This window comes from Quercus lobata, chromosome 2 (genome assembly GCF_001633185.2).
Source record: "Quercus lobata isolate SW786 chromosome 2, ValleyOak3.0 Primary Assembly, whole genome shotgun sequence".
NCBI classification, from domain to species: Eukaryota; Viridiplantae; Streptophyta; class Magnoliopsida; order Fagales; family Fagaceae; genus Quercus; species Quercus lobata.
The window spans coordinates 23245919-23257451 of record NC_044905.1 but is presented as its reverse complement, the minus strand read 5'-3'; the positions used below and the strand labels follow the sequence as shown (position 1 = coordinate 23257451).

At 36.6% G+C, this 11533-nt stretch overlaps 2 protein-coding genes across 2 annotated transcripts; one reads left to right on the top strand and one right to left on the bottom strand.

The window, feature by feature from the left end:
- Positions 1–1357: 1357 nt before the first annotated feature.
- On the bottom strand, positions 1358–4944 carry LOC115974867 (EG45-like domain containing protein). The gene is made up of 4 exons (XM_031095407.1): positions 4901–4944; positions 1925–2049; positions 1510–1810; positions 1358–1412 (listed from the first exon to the last, which is right to left on the bottom strand). The coding sequence occupies exons 2-4, from the start codon at positions 2034–2036 to the stop codon at positions 1406–1408; spliced, it is 420 nt and encodes a 139-aa protein (XP_030951267.1). The 5' UTR covers positions 2037–2049; positions 4901–4944; the 3' UTR covers positions 1358–1405.
- A 5225-nt stretch (positions 4945–10169) lies between these two features.
- Positions 10170–10613, top strand: LOC115961444. The gene has a single exon (XM_031080430.1). The coding sequence runs from the start codon at positions 10170–10172 to the stop codon at positions 10611–10613; it is 444 nt and encodes a 147-aa protein (XP_030936290.1).
- Positions 10614–11533: the final 920 nt, after the last annotated feature.

Genomic DNA, 11533 nt, shown 5'->3' with positions numbered 1-11533 from the left:
GAGAACTTTGAAATTTTTTTTTCCATAATTGGGAGAGTTATGATCATTCCTTCCTCTGGATCCTCTAGATATTCGTCGACCACATCTATGTCTTTGGCCTCTTTGGCTACTTTCGGGCCACCTTTTCTCATTCAATTAGGTGAGCTTAGATTGTAGGAGTTGCTTCAAAGGCCCTTGCTTCTTTTTGTTAAGCCCTCCTTAATGGGCTAATAAAGATCCCAAGAGTTGGTTAATTGTTATTGACTCCAAGTCTTATGAGTCATGAATCATCACAATGATTTATTCAAACTTGGAATTTAAGGAATAGAGAAAATTTTTTCTATCACACGAGCATTATCTAAGTTGTTACCATTTTTTTTTAATTGATTAATAATGACCTACACCGTTGAAAAATAATTAGAAATTGATTTAAATTCTTTCACGTGCAACCTTTCAAACTTTCCTCTCAATGTTTGAAAGACGGACTTTTTTCACCTTATCAACTTCCTTTAGAAAGTTTTTAAGAATCTTACACGTACGCTTGTTTGAATGAAGTTGCATTTGCAACTTTCTCGAATATATTTTCATCCAAACCTTGATATTTTAAGGTAAGAATTTGTTGATATTTCTTCTGAGTCTTTTGCAAGGCTTCCTTTTGATTTGGAGTCAAAGATGCTTCATGTGACTCTTTATAACCTCTCTCCACAATCTCCATGCATCTTAGGATCCAAGTAATGCCTTTTGGGATCCAAATAATGCCTTTATTTGGATACTTCAATTATCAAAATTTTCTTTGATAAGTTGGGGAATTTGGAATGATTTGATCTCGATGGCAATAGTCATTCTCACTACAAACTGATATACTCTAATACAACTTTGATAGGAATTAGTAGGCCTTTCCTCACTTGCAATCCCAAACACACAATAATCAAAGAAAGTGACTCACACTCACAAAACCCACAAAGAAAGAGTGTGGAAGAGGAAGAGTAAGAGAACCAAGGAATTAGTAGGCCTTTCCTCACTTGCAATCCCAAACACACAATAATCAAAGAAAGTGACTCACACTCACAAAACCCACATATAGAAAGAGTGTGGAAGAGGAAGAGTAAGAGAACTCTTTGAGATTGACGGGTGCATGAGGTATATATACTATACCATCAAATCTTTTAACTCCCAAGACATTTATTTTCTAAACTCATACATTTATAAAAACCCACACATAACTTCGGGAAACCCCCAACATCCATTTAGTAAAATCTTGTTTAATATATAAAACTCACATTTATTAATGAAAGTTTGATAATAAAAAAAATATAAACAAGTTTAACTTCTAGCAGATTAAATGGGGCAACCCTTGGCTCTGCGCTGCCCTTATGTAAAACAATGATGGGCTCCCTCACCTCATCAATCAAATACCATAATGACTTCAAACCCTGCACATTAAATAAAAATCAAAACCATAAAAACCAAAAGAAAAATTAAGGGGCTGATGGGGAAAAATGAAAATGAAGAATGACAATAGAGACTCACTGCTGGAATTCTATGTTAATGAATGAAGCCGAAGGGTTGGCTATCATCCCAAATGCAGTTGTAGAAAGAACCATGGTAGCACCATTCCGGGAAGGCCTAGAAACTGAAGTAAGTGCACGATCAACAATCTTTATTTGAATTGTCTGGCCGGGTTTGCAAGTTCTAGGGTGAGCCGCGCTTATGCACCGCACTAAATACTGTCTCCCACAGGCGGCACCATTGTCCCATATCCCCTCGCCGGCCGACGCGAACAGGTTGTTCGAGGGGAACTGTGAAGCATCATTTCCATAACAGGCTGTGGCTGTGTAATAAGAAGAGAAAAAAAAAAAAAAAAAAAAAAAGTTCAAAGTTTTGAATCACAGTAGTTATGGAAGTTATTTATGAAGTTACATTTGATTTGTCCAGAGTCACTAACGTAAATATGGGGTTTTATATTGGGCAGCTGTGCCAACATCAGCATGAGAGAGAAAAAAAAGCGCTGCCAGAATTACAACTAGGCTTTGAAAGAAAAGTTGAAGCTTCGCCATTCCTGCAAAGAGACTGAGAGGGAAATTTTAGGAAAATCGTTTCCTTTGTGAATGCCAATGAGAATATATAATTTCAAGAATAATGCAAAGTTAACTTAATCAGGTATTATGAACCAATAAGTCTAGATGTGATAATGAATGTTATGGGACCGTATCCTAACCAGCAATGATGCCTGCCTTTGGAAAGAACACGATGAAAACAAAGACACTGATAGCTAGAATTAGTGTTAAGTTAATTACTGCCATATATTTGGCATCACTAGCTACTAAAACACTGCAGCTCGGTCAAAGTAACAACCTCCCTAATTTGCAATGGAAGTACGATATTCAACCTAGCTAGAAATAAGGTTACGAAGTAACACTTGTATTATGAATTTTAATTAGTTCAATTAATAAAGTTTTTTTATTGTTAAATAAAAATTTAGAGTTTAAACTCAATTTATATCAAAAATTGGTTGATATTTTAATCTATAATAAAAGAAAATCGTTACCTTAGCCTGAAATTCTATCATATTTAAAATAAATAAATAAAATCATGTGGCCTAATGTGCAGTTGCAAGTAGCCCCGTCTAGCTATTCAGGAAGCACAGGCTGCACAGCAAATGGCAAAGCAGGCCACGAGATCATACATTAGAGCAATCTGGCATTGAAATTAAAAATATAGTATTATGAAAGCGATGTTCTCAATTTTTAAAATAAAAAATTAGTTAATAAATTATTTAAAAAGAAAAAACACAGCCCCCAATTATCTGCCATCTGCTTCTAAGTTCTGCGTCTGACGTTAAAAGTTAAAACTGCCGCTCCCAACTTCGAAATCCTTATCTTCCACCAATCCAACAACGTTGTGTTGTAAATATCTAAGACAAGAGTTATGCTTGTGCCACTTTATGTGAGACGCTAGCATAGTTTCTAAGAGCATCCACAATAGGAAAGTTAAAAATTTTGTTATTTAACTTCATCCAAAGTTATTTTATATATTTTATTTATACATTTGCTGCAGCAGTAGATATATATTCTAACTTTCAATATAATAAAATAATATAAATATCACAATAAAATAATATATCCACTACAGTAAAATAATATATTATTTACAATAAATAACAATCACACACACACACAAACACCACCACCACCACCACCATAGCCCATAACAAAGAAAAAAAAATCAACCAAGCCCACACTCACCCGACCCACCAGGCAACACCCACACCATGCCAATCAAATTCACGCAATGCAAAAAAAAAAAAAAAAAAAAAAAAAAAAAAAAAAAAAAACCCTTGGATCGACGGAAAACCAAAGCAATGGGCTGAGGAAGGCAGCGGCGGCTTCGACGATGAAACCCAGAGAAACCCAGGCTTGTCAGTGTTGGGTGAGCGTTGAGATGGAGGACTGGGTGGAGGCATAGGTTGGAGGCGTTGATTGGTAGCTTGGGGCTTGGGCCGGTAACGTTGAGGTTGACAGAGGCGTGGGTCGGAGACGTTGAGACAGAGAGGTGAGAGTGATCGACGGTGTGGGTCTGAGGCGGTTCAGTGGCGCGGGTCTGAGGCAGATGGCATGGGTCTAAGGCTGATCAATGGCTTGGGATGGCTGGTGGGTTGGTGACATCAAGCTTTAGAGAGACCGGAGTTGAGAGAGTGAGCTTGAGAGATCGAAGTGAGCTTGAGAGATTGGAGTGAGTGAGCTTGAGAGAGATGAGTTTCAGATGAGATGAGAGAGAGAGAGAGAGAGAGAGAGAGAGGCACAGTGTGATAAAAGAATGAAAAAAAGAAGAAGCAAAGTTGTATTATTTTAATGGCCGGCTGAATAATTTTTTTATTTTTTTATTTTTAGCTCTAAGCTACAGTGCACATCTATAGATAGATGTGCACTATAGCAATGAAGCTAAAAAAAATAGATTTAGCTCCACCATTGCATGTGTTTTTTTGTGTTTTAGTGGAGCTAAAATAGCTATATACCTTTTTAGCTTCACTGCTATGAGTGCTCTAAGATAATGATGTTTGTCAATATTTTCAGTCCCCAACATTTATTAAACTTAATTTGGAATTTAATCGTGAGAAATAAAGTCTATAATGATAATATCAACCTCCACCACAATACATCTAAAACCATTTGCATAGAAATGATATGCAAATTTTGCATTTAGATGGAAATTAGAAACTCTATTATTAAAAGTTTTGTAATTTGGTGGCATTACGCAATCTCCTTTATAAGAAGAAATATGGTTTGAATTCTTCCTCCAAAACTTATTATAACAATTGAATTGTAAAAAACAAGTACAACTTCAATAATCTATAGGCATAATTACTTTCTAAGTGCAAAAAGAAAAAAAAAATTAAAAAGTGAATTGAATTGAATTTTTGAATGACAATCAAGATTCTAATTCTTTTGTTAGAAAGGCACCGATAGATCTCAATTTCAGAACTCAAAATTAGAAAGAACAGAGTACATCAATGATCAAATTAATATATATATATATATATATATATATGCAAAATTGATATTTCTAAAACATATAGAACTGAATTAAAGAATTATTAAATAACAATCCAATCAGTGAAATGGAGGAAATATATAATTTGAAACGGATAGGACAAGAGGGTTTATTGTACATTCCTTCCAATAAAAAGTTATTGAAAACAGTGATGACATAGATAAAATGTTTTTAACAAAGAAGTTTCACAGTTATTAAGTTAATAAACTGTGAGAGGAAGATATAACTGATATTCATGGATCCACGACTATGAGTGATGGAATGTACAATAAAAAACCCTCTTGTCCTCTCTATTTGAAAATTACTGACAAGAATAGATACAAGCAACTCAGCATGTTCTCTCTTTAAGTAAGTCAAATAGAAAACATACATTATATCGTGAAACTGATCTGGGACGAGGAGCAAGAGGCACGGATTGGCAAAATAAAGATGAAGGCTTAACCCAAGTTTTAAGCAGAAGATTTCTTTGTAATATAAAATATGAATTTTGATAATAATGATAGTAATTAATAGATATTTATTATGATTTTACTTTTATAGATATTTATTATGATAAATTTATGGTAATCATTAATAGATATTTATTGCGATTGTGCTTATATATGAAGCTATCTATTCTATTAATTAAAGAAAAAAAAAACAATGGGGCAAGATTCTAATTACGGATTTAAATATATAATAGAATTTAAAATCAATTAACTACTTCTATCCCAAATTGAAATTGTTGGTTATGTTTAGAAAATTTAACTTTTTAAGAGATAATCAATTAATGAATTGTCTATTAGGTAAAAATGTACAAATTTTCAAAACTTTCCTTATTAATTTAAGCAATAGAGAAAGAATGGTATTGACTTTTTTAAAAAATAAAGTAAAGGTGAGATAAAAATTTATTTATTAATTTTAGAAAGATGACTTCATTTTGGGACATCCCAAAATTGAATAGAGGGCCAACAATTTGGGATAGAGGGAATAGAATATTGGTTAATTTTGAGGACTCAAAAACTTAGGTGGAAAAATATTATAAGGTCAACCAATTGTAGGTATTTATTATGATTTTGTTTGTATACTGAACTATCTATCTTATTAATTAAAGAAAATATAATGTAACAAGATTCTAATTGCGAGTTTAAATGTAGAATAAAATTTAAACTCAATTAATTAGAATATTGATGTGTAAAGTTGTGAGGCTTCAAAAACTTATGTGGCAAAATGCTATAGGGTTAACCAAAAGTTAGATATCTTTGGTTTTAAGATAATTATTAATAGAAATTTATTTCAATTGTGTTTGTATATGAAATATAAAATATGAAATTTGATAATAATGGTAGTTATTAATAGGTATTTATTATGATTGTGCTTTTATAGATATTTATTAATGAGTAATGCTACAAACATAAATTATTTTACAACATTTTTACAAACTGTTGATATGACCAACTTTATACTGGATCTTATCTGGACCTACCATTAACATCACTTTTTCATTGACTAATAATCACTAGTCACATCAGTAGTTTGTAAAAATTTTTGTAATACATTGAGTTTGTATCTCTAGCATCTTCCTTTATTAATTATGATAATTATTATTAATAGATATTTATCATAATAATTATTAGGTATTTATTATATGATATAGTTAGTTATGGTAATTGTTAATAGATATTTATTATTACTATAATTGTATATGGAATTATCTATTTTATTAATTAAAGAAAGAGTAATGCTATAGACAAAAATTATTTTACAATATTTTTACAAATTGTTGATGTGGTGTTATGAACTTGGTGTTTCCTAATGGGGACGGGTAAGAATTGTAGGGGAATTGACGGGAATTGTAGAGAAATTGACTTAATTGTAATTACCATCAATAAAGAAAGAAGGTGATTAAGAGAGAAATATGCATTGATGCACTAAGCAATTAGTTTATTCTTCAATATCCAAAATATTATGGATTACAAGTATTTATACAAGTTGCTTACCAAATAACCAACTAACAACTTGTAACTAACTTGGCTCAACTCGTTGCAATCCTACAACTAACTAACTAACTAATTAACTAAATGCAACGTTATAACAATGATTATTTATATGCCTAAAGGGTTCCTAATATTTCCCTCCCCTTTACAAAACCTTGACCTCAAAGTTTTCTTGTAATATTCATGAGGGGTGATCGGCCACAACGCCAATACTCCAAGGCATCTTGACCATCGAACACACCAAGAACTCCACAGCAATTAATCACAACCCATAACTTGAGCAAGTAGTTTTCATTATTGTCCAAACCCCCACATGAATATTTATGGTTGGATTTTCTAGGAGTTCTTTCAAGACCTGAAGTGTTTGATTGACACAAATTGGATAGCCACCAATTGAATGGGCTGCTCTATGATAATATGTTTCATGATAACAACAGTACGCCTAATTAATGTTTCCATCCAAGCAAAAATATGCAAGTGGCCAAATATTTTTCGGACAACCATGCACCATAAGCTCAAGATTGTGACACTTGTAATCACATATTTTAGTTGTACAATTTTCACAAGCATTTTCCTTGGAAAAAAACCTTGTTTTATGAAAAATTGATCAGCTCCTTCTGTCCAATTCTCGTAAGACCAGTTGGAAGAAATGGCTGTATCACACTTCTCGTCATCCGTCCCACTAGATTTTCTTCCAAAACATTACCATTAAATGTTGGAAATGGCACTCCCAGTTCAATCTTTAACTACTTCTTAACACATTTAGCAGAATTTAGAAGTTGGTAATCGTATAAATCTAATCCTTTCCTAAAAACAGAATCTGTTCCGATTAAGAAACTACACTTTTCTTGTTGCTAAGGCCACACACGTCCCTAATGACTTTGAGTCATTTCTTAAAACCACACTAGTACATTTAGGGACCTTACCTTGATGGTTAGGACCCCAAGAAACTTTCTTTAATTCCTTCTCTTTGATGAGAGCAACTTCTTCATAAGTAATTATCTTATTACGATCAAATTCAGAACGTTGATCCCAATTCATACTTGTTTACTTAAAAAAATTGTGATCGGCTTAGCTATAGAACCTAGCATTTATGGTACTGTTGCCACCAAGAACTCGTCCTCTTTCTCGTGGAAAGCCATCACAGCAAAATGGACCCCGCCCCCCCACCCCCCCCCCCCCCCCCAAAATTTTTGATAGAGCTGGATGACAAAAAATAAAAAACGTCATCTATGACTTCCCCTGCAGCATATGTTTGCATTCATTGGTCCTTGTTCAAGACCAACTTTTTTTGGTTCTTATGGCCTCTTTAGGTCTTGAAAGATCATCATCACCTTTGTTGGCTTTATGGACTGAATTGGACATGCAAAAGCAGTTTCATTCTTAGATACACTAAGCCGCACTGGAACCTGAAAAAGTAGGCGAGACTGCACATGGCATTCAAGGGCAGCGTGTACATGGACATCATCATCCACTTTGACATACAAATTAGCATCTCGGTTGGTAACTGTAGATGTTGGTTCTTGGAACTTAATTTTCTCTTTGAGTTCTATTGAATCAAGAGGTTGTAAATCTTTTTCGGACATGTTCTTAAGATTCTCTTGCAATCTTGAGAGCTCTTCTTTCATGGCTTTTTAAGATTTAGCCAAGGCCTTGACTTTCTCTAAAATTTCATCAACCATATGCCATAATTCTTTCAAGATTTCACGTAGATCACAATATTCACCCATCTCAAGATCAAAGACTCTGATACCACTTGTTAAGAACCTAGTGCTTCCTAATGGGGATGGATGAAAAAAAATAGGGAAATTGACTAAATTCGAAGTAGTTACCCTCCATAGAGAAAGAAAGAGATTAAGAGAGAAATATGCACTAATGCACTAAGCAATTGGTTTATTTTTCAATATCCAAAATGCTATGGATTACAAGTATTTATACAAGTTGCTTAGCCAGATAACCAACTAACAACTTGTAACTAACTTGGTTCAACTTGTTGCAATCCTACAACTAACTAATTAACTAAATGCAACATTACAACAATGATTATCTATATGCCTATAGAGTTCTTAATAGTGGAAAATTTTTATTGGGTCTCATCTAAACCCACCATTAACATTACTTTTTTACATACCAATAATTATTCACTATATCAGTAGTTTGTAAAATATTTTGTAAAATAGTTTGTGTTTATAGTATTTTCTTTAATTTAAGAAAATATAAAAATAAATATGATGTGGCAAGATTCTAATTGAGGATTTAAATATAGAATATCCTAAATGTACTATAAGTTTTACTATATAACTTACAAACTAGTTAGTGTATGTGATTGGTGACTGTACGGCACCAAGGCCCCAGAGCCATTTGGGCCTTAGACCCAAGCTGAACGATATGTCCCACGGTCCCTGACACTTATGTCAGAGAAACTAGGCTTAAGACCCACTAGGGCCATGAGAGCAAATCATGCAGTATTATGTCTAGCCCAAAACCTGTTGGGCCGGTCTTTGAAATAGGTACTTGTCAGTTCGCGGCCGGAAAGTTGCCCGGCACGTCCATCTCCTAGGCTCATGAGTGGTCGGGAAGGCCCTATCTGGATGCTCAGCGACTCCTTGGCAAATTCCGCCGCCGAACATCATCCCTTCCTTGAAGTAGGAACCAGTTCCAATGCCACTCACATCACACTCACATCATACTCCCAACTAAACATCCACTTAGCGATAACAATATTGGACCTCCATTCCCACTAGCCTTGAGAGTAATCATGATTTTCCCATTAATTTTGGACTATAAATATTCGAGGCCAAGGAGAGGAAATGGTGGTTAAAGGTCTGAAAGGAGAGACTCGAGTCTAGATTAAGAGCTACAAAGAGTGAGAGGAAAGCAGTCCAGAGATTGTAGAAACATTACTGGGTCTCTAAGTTAGAATCACCTATAGTAAGAAATCCAAAACCCACATTATAAGTATATTGTGAGCCCAAGAGCACGACTGGTCTATTAAGCTCACTTAAGGTGCGCACAATTGGTGCCATCTGTGAGAATCTCCTACAAAGTCGTGGTTTGGCCAAGACCCACCCTCGGAAGATGTCTGGAAAACAGTTAGAAGGTTCTGCTGAAAATGGTTCAGTGGGATCGTCTGGAGGATCCACGTGGCCAGAGCGAAGGCAAAAAAGGCACGAAGACAGGGAGTATGAACACGGGGAAGAATAGTCCGTCCATGGAAAGGGGTCATACTAGATGAACCAGGCAGCATCGGATGCTTCGGGACACAAGCGATTGGATGAAAGAGATGAGGAGCTTGAACAGTTGCGTAGACTGGTAAGAGATTTGGAACTGGAGGCAAAGGATAGACACAGAAGAGGGGATCGAGATAACCCAGCGGGGGGATCTATGAGCAGAGGAGATCGCAATGGTTGGGGGTCCAAACAGTCCGGTTCCCATAAACACCAAAACCGTTCACGTTCACGGGAGTCTCATAGACACCGGGACCGTTCTCATTCACGAGAATCCCACCGACATCGGGAACGTTCACAATCATGGGAGTATGAAAGAGGGAGTTCGGATTCACCAGAAGAGCAATGGCCCCGAAATACGGCCATGGATGCTATGAGTCGCGCCTTATGAAAAGCTATACAGTTGCCCTTCTCAAATGACATTGAACGGGCCCCAATGCCAGATAGGTTCACCCGACCACCTTTTAATTCCTACGATGGGAAGACGGACCCCATGGAGCACGTCAGCCATTATATCCAAATGATGTCTCTACACACTCACAACAATGTGCTGATGTGCAAGGTATTTCTCTCGAGCCTTGGACCCATAACATTGAGATGGTTTAATGGGTTACGGAAGGATTCCATTCACAGTTTTGCCGAGTTAATCCAGGAGTTCGGTGCACGGTTTGTAACTTGCAGGCGGGTACCACAACCGATGGACGTGTTGCTTTCTATGAAAATGAGGGTTGGGGAAACCCTTCGCAGTTATGCCAGTCGGTTCTGGGAGCTTTATAATGAGATAGGTGGAGGCAACGAAAAGATCGCGGCAAGCACCTTTAGGATGGGACTCCTCAAAGACTCCAGACTACGGGAGTCACTGACGAAGAAGCCTCCCTAGGGTATGAGGTAGCTAATGAGGTTTATTGAGGAGTACAAGCGTCTCGAAAATGATTGGCTACAAAGTAAAGGCAAGGCCCCACTAATGAATCGCCTTCGGCAGCCCGGATTTCAGCCCCTACCCCGGAAAGATCTAAGAATATAAGAGTCAAAAGTATAGATGGGAGAGGTGAATGTGACGTTCAAAGAGCCGGTACATAGGATCGTAGACCGGATTAAGAATGAGCCATATTTTAGGTGGCCAAACAAGATGGGGGGTGACCCATCTTGGCGAAACCAAAGCTTGTATTATACGTATCATAAGGATAAGGGCCATACCATCGAGCAATGTCAGGTGCTGAAAGCCCATCGAGGGCAGTTAGTGAAGGTAGGATATTTGAAGGAGTTTGTGGTGGATTCCAGAAATCGGGGTACCGGCCAGGGCGCTTAATAGAGGGGAAATCCTCTCCCACCGCCATTGGGAGTGATTGAAGTTATCCACGCCACCCCAAGGGGTCCGATCACAACCAGTAGAGGAGTACTGACCATAGTATCCACGGGCAATTGCACAGGAGAGCAATCACCTAAGAAAAAGATGAAGATTGAACGGGAGCCCATTGCCTTTGGCGATGAGGACTTAGAGGGAATAGTCCAGCCACACGACGATGTGTTGGTAGTTACAGCCCAGATAAGTGGTTTCTTGGTTAAAAGAGTGATGGTAGACCAAGGGAGTGGGGCCGATGTGATGTATCCGGACCTATTCAAAGGGCTTGGGTTAAAAAACCAGGACCTATCAAAGTATGATACGCCGTTGGTCGGGTTTGACAGTAGGATGGTCGCTCTTGAGGGACAAATTTCCCTTTTCGTGAATATGGAAGGAAAGGAGGTGATGGTAATATTCATAGCGTTCAATTTGTTTTCACCATACATGGCTATTTTGGG